The sequence below is a fragment of the Furipterus horrens genome, unplaced genomic scaffold (assembly GCF_987537825.1).
Source record: "Furipterus horrens unplaced genomic scaffold, mFurHor1.1.pri manual_scaffold_2, whole genome shotgun sequence".
Lineage (NCBI taxonomy): Eukaryota > Metazoa > Chordata > Mammalia > Chiroptera > Furipteridae > Furipterus > Furipterus horrens.
The window spans coordinates 46,028,944-46,043,623 of NW_028327172.1; the positions used below are offsets into that span (position 1 = coordinate 46,028,944).

At 49.6% G+C, this 14,680-nt stretch overlaps 1 protein-coding gene across 1 annotated transcript; it reads left to right on the top strand.

The window, feature by feature from the left end:
* Positions 1 to 14,104, top strand: DNAJB13 (DnaJ heat shock protein family (Hsp40) member B13). The gene is made up of 8 exons (XM_090265404.1): positions 1 to 167; positions 5,301 to 5,404; positions 6,423 to 6,584; positions 9,777 to 9,934; positions 10,881 to 10,994; positions 12,062 to 12,175; positions 13,088 to 13,164; positions 13,804 to 14,104. Exons 1-8 carry the CDS (start codon positions 100 to 102, stop codon positions 13,955 to 13,957), a joined length of 951 nt encoding a protein of 316 aa, XP_090121530.1. The 5' UTR covers positions 1 to 99; the 3' UTR covers positions 13,958 to 14,104.
* The last annotated feature ends 576 nt before the right edge of the window (positions 14,105 to 14,680 follow it).

Consider the following 14,680-nt stretch of genomic DNA (forward strand, 5'->3'; position numbering starts at 1 on the left):
CTCCCAGAGTGCCCCTGTGCAGTTGTCAGGAGCAACCAAGGAATACAGACTTAACAGCCCTGCTGGAGTCAGGACTATCCACAGGAAGGCCAGCCAGCCATGGGCCAGGATTATTACGCTATACTCCAGATCACTCACAATTCAGAGGATGCCCAGATCAAGAAGGCGTAAGTTGGTACAGCTGTGGGGTTTTAGGGATGTGTTGGGCCACCTTCAACTCTTTCAAATTGAGCTTTCCTGCACAGCTCGGGGCAAGCAAAGTAAACCTTGTTTCTGCTCTTGCTTCCTGCACACTTACATCCTGCTTTGGCTGGGTCAGGGTTCCCAGTGCATCATCTTTACCCTCCATGCCCTGTCTCCTCTCTTGGATGCCCTGATTTTCCTAGCAATGAAATGGGAACAAAGGAGACATTTGAACTTTATTCTGAATATTATGGAGAACCAAAGGATTGTGAACACAAGGGTGACCTGGCCAGAAGTACATGTTACAAATTTTATTTGGGCCGCCACATGGGATTTTGGTGTTGAATAAATTGCATCAAGTTTTGAGAAAGTCTAGGACAGGAGTCAACACATTTTCTGGAAAAAAAATTAAATTTTTAGACAAATATTTATTGAGTGACTACCTAATGGGTTAGGAGAGATAAACATACTCAGAGAGGCAGATTAATTTTGTTGGTGAATGCAGATGTTGACTAGGTCACAAGTGTGGTGAGTGTTACAAAAGGGAACGTACAGGGTGCCATGGAAGCTCATATTGGAAGGAGAGAGGCCCCTGGTGAGGCTGTCGTGATGATCAAGGCAACAGAGGGAGCTTGAAGTAGGGCAAGGGGCTACCGAGAGGGGAGAGAATGGACTGGACAATTAATTGGATAATTGAGGGTAAAGAATGAAGGAGGAATCTAGGATAATTCAATCAATTAAGGTTGTGTAGTGATAATAGGTGCATTTATTGAATTGTACAAATGTGTTCTGAGAACGTTCCATCATTATTTCACTCCGTCCTCACAACCCTGAGACTTAGGTGCCATTATCATTCCGCAACCACATGCCTAGTAAACAGCAAAGCCAGTATTCAGACGTGACTTCTATAGTTGCGCATTGTGGGCCAAGTGTAGGGTATCTAAGTGACATAAGTGGAGATTCTACACTTATGGAGAAACAAGACACAAACTCATGAAACAATTAAAGAACAATTCAGAGCAATGTGTCACGTCATCCACTATTCAGAGCATCTCATTGGCCATTGGGACCGGTCTAGAGAAACATCATGAGGAGGGAAGGCAGCTGAAATTCAGAAAAGTAAGTCCAGCTTAAGCTTTGGAAAGACCTAGGCCTGGATCCAGGTTCTCCTACTTGCTAGCTGTGTGACATGGGCAAACTACTTAACCTCTCTGAGCCTCAGTTTTCACACCTCTCTCCAAGAAAGGGGGGTGGGTTGTTGTGGTATTGAAATGGGATTATATGAGATAATGAACATGAAAATGCCCAGCAAATATTTGCATCTGAAACTATGTCATACAGTGATTAAAAGAAAGGCGCATGTTTCAAACAACAGTGCTTAATCCTTCTCCCCTGCAACAGCTCTTAAGGTATGAGTCACGTGTATAACACTCTCCCATAGGAGTACCTAGATTTTGCTCCCCCCCAAAGCAAAAACTTATATAACAATGATTCATAATCACTCAGCAATTAACCTTCTCAGTATCACTCATTCACTGTAGGCTGCCCCATCAGTGCTGTGACTACCCATTCTCCGACTCAGGAAAGCAGGTGAACCAGAGTAATATTACTGCACGGATCATTTTAAAACTCAAGTTTATATGAAAAACTGTACTCTTCTCAAATCCCTTTACTTTTACTCATTGCTAAAACTGATTTGCACTTCTCTTCATATAGAGACTGTGACCTCTATAGTTAAGAGGGCTGGTTTAGAAATCTCAGGGAGGTCATGACAATTGTCTTTAAGTCTCTCAAGGTAGACAGAGCAGATTCTCTTTGCAAGGCCTCCAGGAGCTGAGCCAGGACCCTCATGGTTGAAGAGGTAAAGTCACAGGACAGCAGACCCAACTTAGTAAGAGTAACCGTTGCCTAAAATTCGGAGCGGTCCCACAGTGAGATGGGCTGCCTCGTGGTACAGTTAGTTCAAGTCATTCATTTACTCTCTGCTAATCAATGCTAGGCACTGGGGCAGAGAGAACTGGACACAGTTATTCAAGGAAATCACAGGCTAGCGGGGGAGACAGACTAGTCAACAAACAACTGGAGCACTGCAGGAAAAATTACTGGGATCAAAGGCACTGGGGACACAAGAAGGGGTGTCTAATTTAGAATGGAAGCTGCAATCAGGGAAGGCATCCTGGAGGAATTGCCCCCTGTGCTGAATGTTGAAGGATGAATAAAAATTTCCAAGGAGGAGATGGGAGACAGTGTAGAGGGGCGAGTGTTACAGCTAAGGGAGTAGAAGGTTAAAGGTATGAGCAAGGCAGTGTGAGGAGTTTGGGCAGGAGAGGGCATAGGAGCGGAGAGGGAGAGATGTGATGAGGAGGCCAGAGAGAAGAGCAGGAGCCTGAATCTCAGAGGCATTTGGATTTTATGCTGAAAACAAAGGGGAAACCAGGGAAGGATTTGGGCAGGAGAGTAACTTGATCGGGGAGCATTTCAGAAGCATCAAATTAACAAGAGGGAGGGATCAAACCAGTGGCAGCACACAGAACAGATTGGAGAAGGGGAAACCGGAGAAAGACATGGTTCTGTGATAGTTGTAGGGATAAAGAGGCAGAAACAGAATATTTGTTAGAAGGAAAAGCCTACATGCCTTAGTGATGATGGTAGGGGGTGGAGTGGACAAAGGAGAACTTGGAGTCAAAGATAATGCTCAGCTAGCTTTCTGGTTGCAGTGCCTGGAAAAATGGCGGGGGTGGTGGTGGTGGTATTAAAGAATGAAAATGTAATGACTGGGCTCATCGAATCTGTGGGGTCTGTGGAACTTTGGAGAGGACCCTTAACTGAAGATCACAGCACCTGCCAAGGGCCCTGCTGTTATAGGACCCCTGGGCTGCTCCAATTGAAATAGAACCCAAGGGCTGTTTAGTTAGGGTCCCGATTGCCCGCCGCCAGAATTACAACTCTCAATACAAGAGTTTAGTGAAAAGAAAAAGAATTGTTTACTTAATAGTTATATAGATTTAGATTATTTGCGGATTTCTGCCGTTAGGTCTTATGTTCTTTAAAACACCCACAAACATATCCTTGCCTCCCTCCACCAAACCAGGCTAGTTTTAGAAAAGTTAGAGATACTGTTTCCCTACTTTCTAAACACAGTTCAGCTTTACTGGTAGCTGCCAATCATTCAATTCTGATTGGGGGAGGTCTTGTCTGTGTTAAGGTGCTCGCCAGCTTTTAATCCAAAACCTCGTGGATTCTCAGCCTCCTTGTAAACTGCATGGAGTTTTTCCTTCCTAAAACCACATGGGTCAAACCCTTCTTTTCAAAGCAGCATGGCCAGACCCTGTTAAAATGTCTGCCGCTTATTTTTAAATCCCTAACTGCGTCCTGTGATGCAGTTGGCATGGTCCCCAGTTCTGACCGTTCTGACCATTCACAGGACCTCACGCAGGCTCTGTGTGCTTTTTCCATACCATCCCCTGCCCAAGACCCCTCCCATCTTCTTGAGGCCTTGGAAGCATCCACACCATTTGCATAACAAAGACACCAGACACCAGCCACAGGCATGTGAAGGCATCCTGAGAGCTGCTTCCTTCTCCCCATCCCCCAGCTGCAAGCTCTGGGGGTTTTTGGACACCCCCATTCTGTAACACTGCCTCTACACTCTCTCCAAGTGGGCAGCTGGAAACAGAGTCTGGCAGTCAGAGAAGAGATCTGGTTTGCAATAGAGATTTAGGAGTCATTAGCCAGTAGGTGGGGCTCAAAGTGTGGCACAGGTGAGCTTGTCCCTGCCAGCATGTGGAGAAGAGAAGTGACAGAGCTCTGGGGACACCAGCGTGGAAATGTGGGCAAGGCAGAAGCTCTGTGTTCTGACCAGCAGAGGGCACATGGGGTCAAGTTTGTACTGAGCGACTTAGGCTGTGCTGATGCCCACCTTGCTCCTCCAGACCTCTCCCTGCCTTTCCGCACCCCGCTCTCTGCTCTGGATGTTGACTCACCTGAACTGCACCCATAGACTTCCTGGCCCTCAGGCTTCCTAACCCGTCCTGCTAAAGGGAACGCAAGGCAGGAGATTGGGAGGGAGGAGAGTGGCGCTGGGGTATTCATTCCCAGTTCCCTTTCTGTGGGGTCTCTTCAGGTTGGCTGTGAACGTTAACTGAAGATCAGAAGGCTCCTGCCAAGGGCCTTGCCTCTACACACTCTCCTGGGGGCTTCAGGTAACCTCTCCCTCCTATAGACTCAGGAGTGGTCAGGGTGCCCCAGGGCTCCTGGCCTCTAGTGCTGCACTGTCCCTGTGGTTTCCCACCCACTTCCAACATCTTGATGAGTCTCTACAAATCGCACAGTTCATGCTAGCTCTTTCCTCCTGGGACACCGACGATAGGTTCTCAGATGCTGTAGGCATCGTATCACCAAGTGGTGGGATAGGGCAGGTGCAGAAGTGGGGAAAGAATGAGCAGAGAGGTGGGAGACAATGAAAGGACCTGACATGCAAGGACTGTCTCTCTGTACTGGCCCTCTGACACCATATTTTATCTCATCTTCCCAAGAAGCCTGTGTGTCAGTTCAGACACCACGATGGGATTAGAAGTGCAAAAAAAAAAAAAATGTACTGGGGGAAACCCTTGGGGGGAAGGGGGAGTGGGAGTGTGCAGGGAGAGCGTTCAGACCATTGCGCAGGTCTGACACCTGTGAAAGGAGAGAGGGAAGGAAGGTTTGGGGCAGAAAGGCTGCAGTGTGGTCCGGACAAAATCTCAGCCAGGCTGATTGGGTGTCCTCAAGCAGAGGCTGAGTGCTGGCAGACTCCTGTGTCCTTCAGCAATGGGCCAGGACTAAGAGCCCCAGCACGCTTAGGTATTGGCTGGGAGTAGTGGGAGCAGCTCGGGGTGGGGTAGGTGTAGCCTCAACACATACGCCCAGAGGTCAGCCTCAGGAGCTGTCAGTCAACTATGCTTCCTATACTGGGTTCTCTTCAAGGGAGTCTGAGCAATGAGCCTCCAGAGCCCTGATTTATAGCTGGGGACGTCTGGGCTCTGAGAGGCCACCAGGCAATAGCAGAGCCACCTCTGAACCTTGGTCTGCACTCAGGAACACGGCAGCTGGTCTGACTTGTACTAATCCTCCCTGTCTAGGTACCGGAAACTTGCCCTTAAGCACCACCCATTGAGATCCATTGAGCCATCCTCAGCAGAGATATTCAGGCAAATAGCAGAGGCCTACGAGGTGCTGAGTGACCGTAAGTGACCAGGGCTGAGCCTGGAAGAGTGACTCCAGGCCATCTTCTCTGTTCCACCTCTCCATTAAGATCATTCCTCAAGTCTCTGAGTGGTGGGCTTTCTGAGGGGCCCCAACACAGAGTAAGCAGAATTGAAATAAACTGAGAAAGAAGAGAATGAAGAATAAATTGCCTTTCTCAGTAGACACAAGCTAAGCTGGATGACGCAGTGTGGAGAGCCCCCTGATCAAGCTGACGTGTTCACCCAGTTTCATCAGGGTGGGACATGGGGCAGGTCTCTCCACACCCCCAAGCCCTCCCCTGCCCCCCACAGGGGTGGAGAGAGCTGGTTGCTGGCCAAGGGAAGAAGGCTAAGGCTGAGGCCCAGATTTACCAAATAGCTAAATCTCCATTTCCCTGAGGACAGCGTGCAGATAAAAGGGCAGGGAGAGGCCAGTGATTAGTAAATGTTTCTCCTATGGAAACCAGAAGAGGGGGGAAGTGATTTCCCACCCCTGCCTGGGGCACCGTCCACGTGAGCATCCCTAAGGGCTTGTGCTGGAGACTCTCATCAGAGGTGCTGTGCAGGAGGATGGCCTGATCACTGAGGTTTCTCCAGCCCCTAGTTTTCAGGACCTTAACATTTCAAAGCTTTAGAATTTGGAAGCTAGAACTATTAGATTCTAAAATTTCAAGGTTCTAGGATTCTATTTACCTGAGATGAGATAGCAGCTACATGGGGTTAAGCTAAATCCCAGGATAGCCTGACCCTTGGTCTCAGTTCCTACTCCAATCCCCACCCTCCCCAGCAAGTCTCAGTCTTCTTCATCTCTCCCCTGCAGGCCATGCCTAGATCCACTCACAACGAAATCACACCCCTAACTTATAGGGTCTCCTTCCAAAGACTGCCAGACAGCAGACGCTTTAGAAATAAGGCTGTTTTTGCCCTATGCTCCTTCCCATATTCCCTTCTTCCCAGCCTTCCAGCTATCTTAGCCCCCAAGGTGGGACCCCTTCTCAAGGTGCCATATGTCCACAGCTGTGAAGAGAGGCATCTATGACAAGTTTGGAGAAGAGGGTCTGAAGGGCGGGGTTCCTCTGGAGTTTGGGTCCCAGACCCCATGGACAACTGGTTATGTCTTCCACGGCAACCCTGAGAAGGTTTTCCATGAGTTCTTCGGAGGAAACAACCCCTTTGCTGGTAAGAGGTTCTACCTACCTACCCTCTCCCTTTACTGAGAAAGGACGGAGCTGTAAAGATGCTTCTTTGAGTAGGTTTTTCTTTTTTTATGTTTATAGGCTTCCATTCCTTTCCCAGAAGCAGCCACTCACTGTGAACATTTTATGTATATTATTCTAGAAATTTTCTGTGCATTTATTAGCATAATTTTATTTTACTATTTTAGGTTTTTTAATCCCCACCCAAGGACGTGTTTGATTTTAGAGGGAGAGAAACATCAATGTGAGCTATAAACTTACATCGGTTGCCTCCCATACACGCCCCAGATGGGGATCGAACCTACAACCCAGGCATGTGTCCTGACTGGACATTGAACCTGCAACTTTTTTGCTGTACAGGGCAATGCTCCAACCGAGCCACAGAACAGCATGGTCTTATTTTTACATAGCCTTTTATTTCATTAAGGAAATGGGACCACACTGTACACAGGTTTTTGTTTCATTTGTCTTATTATACATTATATACAGATTTATTTATTTTATGGCTGCATAAGATTTCATTGTACAGATGTATGTTAGATAAGTCCATGGATGGATGGGTGGATGACCCCAGGTCCCAGACAAAGAGTTTAGTTCTGAGGCTCAGGATCACCTTGCAAGAACAGTTAACATTCAGACCTGTCTTCCTAGCTTGTTATGCAACTCAAGAGATTTTCACTGCCTGACTCCCCCAGCCCCTTCTTCCTGGCTATATTCTACCCTTTCTGCATTTCAAACGTTCTCTCTTCCTCTTTTCCATGTTACTATGATGAGTTGACTACAGCCCACTGCCCCTTCACCTGTCTGCCAGAGGAACCTGAGTTTACAAACTCCACGTGAGACTGGGGAAAGCAAGAGACTTGGACTCAGAGGGCCTTTCAAATCCACACCCTGCCACTCAGGAGCTGTGTGGATCCTGGGCAGACCTCTTCACCTGTCTGAAGCCTCAGCTTCCTGACCATTAAATGGCTGTAATAGTCCATTACTCACAGGCCATTATCAAATGAGATATTTATGAAAACGGGCTTTGCCATCAGAGAAATGCCATGCAGTGGACCTGTCTCTCCCAATGATGGGTGCATGGAAAATAGGCAGTTCAGAGGAGCCGAACGAGGGTCACTGCTCATTTAGGGAAGGTCGATCTCAGGGTTTCGGGGCTACTCAGGCAGTGCCCAGGAGCTATACTGCTACAGTGCTTCCCCCTCAGGGTTCTTGTGTCCCATCTTCCTGCAGTCAAGGGGAGGGGCTTCCTGAGACCTGGCTATTGGGGTATCTAAGACTGGGCACACCATAGGTGCTGGGTGAACAAATGGGTTCAGCGATGCAAAAGGGGACCAGGCAATTCACAGACCTCTTGAGTACCTGCCCATCGCATCTTAGGGGGACAGTGTCATGCTGCCTTGCCCACCCTAGCCTAAGGTCCTTGTGTCTTTCTAGCCTGTGAAGTTCATTCCATGGCATTAGCCATGAGAGGCAGAGTACAGAAAATCTTATCATGAAAGTGCCTCCTGACTAGTTTACAAAGGGCTTCACATCTACCAATGTAGTGTAGTGGTTAAGGGTGCCGGTTCTGTAGTTAAATTGTGGCCTCTGAGCTAATGAAATAATAAAATAAAAAGCTGAAAACAGCACCTGATGCGTAGTAAGCTCTCCGCAAGTTTAAGCTCTTTTTCATGATGATGGTGGGAGATAGGTCAGGCATTATTAGTCCATCTCAATGACAAACTGATGCCCAAATGATCTCACAGCCCATCAAGGGACAGAGGCCATCTTCTCTGCACTAGGATGGAAGGGCAGGGCATCAAGAGGGGTTAGGAGTACAGAGCGGGGCAGGAGCAAAAGGGGTTGAGAAAAGAGGAGTTGGGGACATGCTGGTGGCCTCTCAAGTTTGTTAGGGACCAGCCCTGCCCCTCCTGACTTTACAGAAACTTGACTCTAGGGGCGTGTAGTGGTCTTGGGCTGAGCTGGACAGTGAAGTGGAGTGTAGCCTGGGGAAGGGTAGGGAGGACCGGCATGCTAAGCCCCGCCCCTGCCAAGAGTGAATAGCTTGAGTCATTTCTGGCATTGGCAGGTGCTGCTGTTACAGAACCCCTGGGCCACTCCAACTGAACAGAAACACACGGGCTGTTTAGTTAGGGGCCCGATGGCCCGCTGCCAGAATTACAACTCTCAATACCAGAGTTTGGTGAAAAGAAAAAGAATTGTTTATTTAACAGTTATATAGATTTAATTATTTGTAGATTTCTGCTGTTAAGTCTTATGTTCTTTAAAACACCCATAAATACATATCCTTGCCTCCCCCTACCAAACCAGGCTAGTTTTAGGAAAGTTAGAGATACCGTTTCCCTACTTTCTAAACACAGTTCAGCTTTACCGGTAGCTGCCAATCATTCAATTCTGATTGAGGAGACCTCGTCTGTGTTATGGTGTCCACCAGCTTTTAATCCAGAACCTCGTGGATTCTCAGTCTCCTTGTAAACTGCATGGTTAGTCCTTTGTAATCCGCATGGTCATTCTGTTCCTTTTCAAAGCAGCAAGGTACGTCCCTTCCTTAAAACTGCATCGTCAGACCCCCGGTTAAATCCGCACGGTCAGCCACTGTTAAGATGTCTGCCGCTCATTTTTAAATCCCTGTGTCCTGTGAAGCAGTGGGCATGGCACTTGATTCTGACCATTCACAGAACCTCATGCAGGCTCTGTGTGCTTTTTCCATACCATCCCCTGGTCCAAGACCCCTCCCATCTACCTGAGGCCTTGGATGCATTAAAGCCATTTTGCATAACAAAGACACTAGCCACCAGCCTCAGGCATGTGGAGGCATCCTAAAAGCTGCTTCCTTCTCCCCATCCCCCAGCCGCAAGCTCTGGGGTTTTTTGGACACCTCTGTTTCAATAACACTGCCACCAGGTTACCCCTTTTCTGAGGCAGCCAGGGTTGAGGGGTATATCCCGAGAAAGTCAGGGTAGTTGGGAGGTGTCCAAAGTGGGGGATGAAGCAATGGGGGTGGCAAGGGATGATAATCATTAAATCTGCAATTGAGTTTAGCTTCTTGGCCTAAGTCTGAGTCTCCGAAAAGGAATGGGGTGCTGGGGACTGAAGAAGTGGGCTGGAGGAAGTTCTACCGATCCAAGTTCCTATATATGGTTTCTCTTACTCCTCTCCCCACCTCCTGCAGAGTTTTTTGATGCAGAAGGAAATGAAGTGGATTTGAGCTTTGGGGGCCTCCAGGGCCGCGGGGTTATGAAACAGGATCCCCCAATTGAAAGAGACCTCTACCTATCCCTTGAGGACTTATTTTTTGGCTGTACCAAGAAAATCAAGATCTCCCGCAGGGTGAGTACATGGCTGGGAGCCATCTCTGTCCCCTCCAGCCCTCACAGTCACCCTGACTCTTAACTAGAGACCTAGGTATGGTCTCTGATGAAATCATGCAATCTTAGATTCGGAGACCTAGGACCGCATAATTCTAGAATCTGAAGTTTGCAAGGGACAATTGGGGGTATTAGCCTGGCTCTTTCCTAGTGTAGGAATTCCGTCTGCAGCATTTCTAAGGGACGGGATCTTTCCCTTCTCAGGTCAGCTATACAGCCTTATGGGAAGAGGGAGGGCTCTGAATGGGAGGATCTAAAACTGTGAATCTGCCCTCAGGGTGTCCCAGACCAGGCCATCAGGATTTCATCAGGGGGGATGCCCCTGAGTAAGAAGGAGCAGTGTGGGAATTGAAGGTGGGCTGGGAGACAGTCCCTGAGGGGACTGGTTGAGAAAGACCCGCAGTCTCGTGGTCCAGACCTGAGCTAGCACATGAACAACACAACCTCAAAACTTTGCCCAGCATAGGAGATGCCACCTGTGGTCATGCTTTCCACAGATGACACCCATTTGGGCATGTGATTGGGGAATGGACGGATGATGACATAAGAGGGGAATGCTTCAGGTGAGGCTCAGATATGTCTAGCTCTCTGTGACCCTCTGGGGTGGGAGAACCAAGTATATGTTCACTTTGCCTGTGTTAGTGGCCTGGACCACATGCTTTCTAGAGCTGGAACTGTGGGCTTGATCCACTCATGGTGGCTGCTTGGCACCTCAGGCCTCGGCCCCGTGACATGTCCTGCCATTCTGGAACCCCAAGTTCCTGGCTCTGGGGGAACGGGGCTGGAGTGGAAGTGGTTCAAGGTAGGTCCTCCCTGTTGCTAGAGGATTGAGCCTGAGCACCGATCCTTCGGCACTTCTCTCACGTTGGGAAAGGCTGAGCCATCCTGCCCCGACCACCCCGCTGCAGGTGCTGAACGAGGATGGCTACTCCTCTACCATCAAGGACAAGATCCTCACGATTGATGTGAAACCTGGTTGGAGGCAGGGCACACGGATCACCTTCGAGAAGGAAGGCGACCAGGTGAGAGGAAGGGAAACTGATTAAGGTCAGTCCCAGGGTCAGTTAACTGGACTCTTGTGGCGGGAAGACTGAGGGGACAGGAGGAGAGGCGTGAGCCCTCATCTGGCAGGGAGGCCAGTCTGCAGAGTGTGTGAGATAATCCCTAATTGTCTCTTTCAAGGGACAGAGCCTCACAACACCTCTGTGAGTGGGTGGCCCAGGGCCTCTCCCCATTTTGCAAGAGTGGGAAACTGAGGCCCAGAGAGGAGAGGGCGTTGCACAAGAACTGAAAGAAGAATCCAGTCCTAATTATTGTGCTTGATTTTCTTCATTGTTTCTCTGAGTAAACTATAGGAAATATTCAGAAAGCACTTATTAATAATTTGAAATACTAAGTTAAATAAAAATATAATATTATTGTCCAAGGCAGTGATGGTGTCTTCAGAGCCTAGAGAGATTAATTTCTCTGCCTATACTTCTTGCCTCCTTTCTCATCTATAAAACATTTACTTCCAAAAAACACCTTCAAGATGCAGCTCCAATGCTGCGTTGCCCACTCTGGGCAACCTTCCCTGACTTACCCACCTGGGTCATACTTCTCTGAGCTCCTGCCTCTGGGTTCTCTTCATCAGTCTTGAGTCTGCTGAGGATTCACTGTGCGTGTGTTTATCCCTCTAGATTGGGGTGCTCCTTTGGGGTTGGGACCAGTCTGATTCCTTTGACCCCAGTGCCAAGAAGAGACCTCAACAGAGTTTTGGTGACTTAATGAAGCTTGGCAGGACAGAGACTTTGCTGGACACCCAGCTCAGTGTTCCACCCATCGCCTAAGGAAGCCTCTGTCTCCCTCCAGCTGAGCGCACCAATTTGGGCATGCTCAGTGGAGGAGAAGGAATGGGTTGGAGCACAGGATTCACCTGGGTAGGCTTCTCAGAAGAGAGGCTATGGGGTCAAACTGAAACGGCCCTTCCAGAAAACCTGGTCCAGTCTCCTCATTGTTCAGATGAAGACATGGAGACCAGTAGAGACAGGAACTTGGCCAAGGTCACAGAGCCAATTAGTCCTGTCCCACCTTGGCCTCTCCTGCCCAGGGCCCCAACATCATCCCAGCTGACATCATCTTCATCTTAAAGGAGAAGCTACACCCTCGCTTCCGCAGGGAGAACGACAACCTGTTTTTTGTGAACTCCATCCCCTTGGGCAAGGTGAGTGGCCAAAGTGGAAGATGGGAGGGGGGCAGATCAGAGTAAGCTCCCCCTGCCCCATGGGAGGCCCAGAGGCAAGCAGGTCTTCACAATGTGGCGAGTGCCACACTGGACCTTTGTGGTGTCTGCACTCCCGAATGTGAGTGGCCCCTCCACACCCTTACAACTGAAGTGAGAAACTGGGCACCAGCATAAACTTTGCCTCTCCTCCCCAGCCCACCTGCAGGCAGTCACCAAGTCCTGCCAATTCCACCTGCAAATCTCTCTCCACGTGGCCCACTTCTGATCACCCCCACTGCCAGGGTCCCAGCAGCAGCCTCTCCGCGGCCTCCCTGTCTCCCTGCCCATCTTCTCCAGTCTTTCCCATGGCGGTCTTTCCACACACTCATCTGACCGTGCCACGCTCCTGTTTAAACATCTTCACATGGAATTTGAGGCCCCTGCACAATCTGGCCCCTGCTGATCTCATGCCACTTAGAGCTCCTGCCCATTGGGTACATTTTCACACCTTTGTTCTCTTGTTTATTCTGGCCTCTCTGCCTGGAGTGCTGTGTACCCACCTTGTCTAACGGGCATGCTCTTCCTCTCTCTGTAAGGCCCTCATCAACTGCTACCAGCACTATGTAGCCCTTTTGTTCACCCCGGAATGGTTTGGGAGCCTTTCCTTGGCTCCCGTCGTCCCCTTAACTTTCCTCTACTATGACACGTATCAATATCAGTCTTACTTACCAGACTGAACTCCTTGAGGGCCCATCATTGCCTGACTCACTCACCTGTTAGTCCTTGAGTATATCCCTTTGTCTCCTTGAGGCCCAGCTCAGTCATGTACTGAAGTGGGTCATGAAGTGCCTTCTAAACAGAATGGTCATGGGGACCTTCCCTATTCTCACCTTTGGCCTTAATGTCCCCTAGGCTCTGACCTGCTGCACCGTGGAGGTGAAGACCCTAGATGACCGTTTGCTCAACATCCCCATCAATGATATCATCCAGTGAGTCCATCCGCTTGGTCCCCGTGGGCAGAAGGGCTGGCTTGGGCCTTAGAGGGTTACCAGACAAGTGGAGCCACTACAGCTGTTCAGGTTGCACTGAGCACGAGGGGACAATAGAGGACAAAATCCGGCTTCCACTCTGCTTGAGCCATATACCGCATTCATTCACCTGGCAAACGGAGTGCCTTTTTCTTGCTTCCACGAAGCCGCTGTAAGGGCTAGAGGCTCCCAGTGTTAGGCAATCCTTGTTGCCTTTACCTTCTAGCTTCCAAAACCTCTCCTTAGAGTTCTGAGTGAATTCCACTAAGCTCCTTCCAAGGAAGGCTCTCTGCATGGGAAGCTTTGTTCAGCAGCCCAGAACCTCCCCCAAACCCAGGGTCTGCTCACTTTCCTTCTTTCCTCATCCTGTTTCCCATCTCTAAAATGAGAGTCCCGGAATACTCCATCAGAGACTTAGTCTAAATGGGTTTTCAGGAAGCAGACTACCTGGAACAGTCCAGTTTCCTCTCTCCTCCATCCCATGGTGGAAGCCATAGTGACTGCCCCGTGCCTGAGGTGACATGGGCAGGGGTGGCACGGGATCTGTTGGGGTGCTGCTCTGGGGTGCCCTTTGAACTCCCTCCTTTCATCCTCTCTCAGTCCTATGTATTTCAAGAAGGTGCCAGATGAGGGCATGCCATTGCCTGAGGACCCCACCAAGAAGGGGGACCTCTTCATTCTCTTCGATGTCCAGTTCCCCACCCGCCTCACACCCCGGAAGAAGCAGATGCTGCGCCAGGCACTGCTGACGTAACTGGTGGGCTGGGGGCGGGGCCTCACCCCACTCCTACCTCCCACAGCCTCAGGGCGTGCAGGGGAGCTAGCCTGCTACACAGATGTTACGTGAGGATGGGATGGCATGGGACTTTTAAACTGACACAATAAAGATTAATTTCCTATCCTCCAGCTACATCCAGGAGAGTGTGTGCTCGGAGGAGAGGAGCTTCATATAGCCCTTCTGTGGGGCAAAGGAAAATCAAGGACGTGGGTCCCCTTCCTGGCTTTGTGGGTGTGGCTAGGTGCCTGAGGCATCAGAGCCTCTGTGCTCCTTGGTAAAGCAGTGCTGTGTAGCCCGAGAGTCCCCAGCCTACTGATTTCTCGTGATATGTGATCTTTAGAAGGGGTAGTCTCTAGTGTGACATGGTCACATTGTACTCAGGAAAACTGAAGTACAAGAAAACACTTGTCTCAGCAGAACCTTGAAGGCCACTTCCCACGGATTCACCCTGCTTAGAGAGGTGGCACCAAGGACACAAGCACCGGAAGTGGCTTTGGTTTCTACCTCGCCAGCCTCAACTCCCTTGCCTGTGCAGTGAGTGGGTTCTGGGCTGCTTCTAGGCGGGGTGGCCCGGGAGGCAGGAGACCTGGGGTCTGCTCCCAGCCCGGCCACAGACCCCTTGGGTTTTACGGCACATCAGTCAAGCAGAGCTCCTAATGCCCCTGAGGTTACTTGTGAAGAACCAGCCATTGGTGTGAA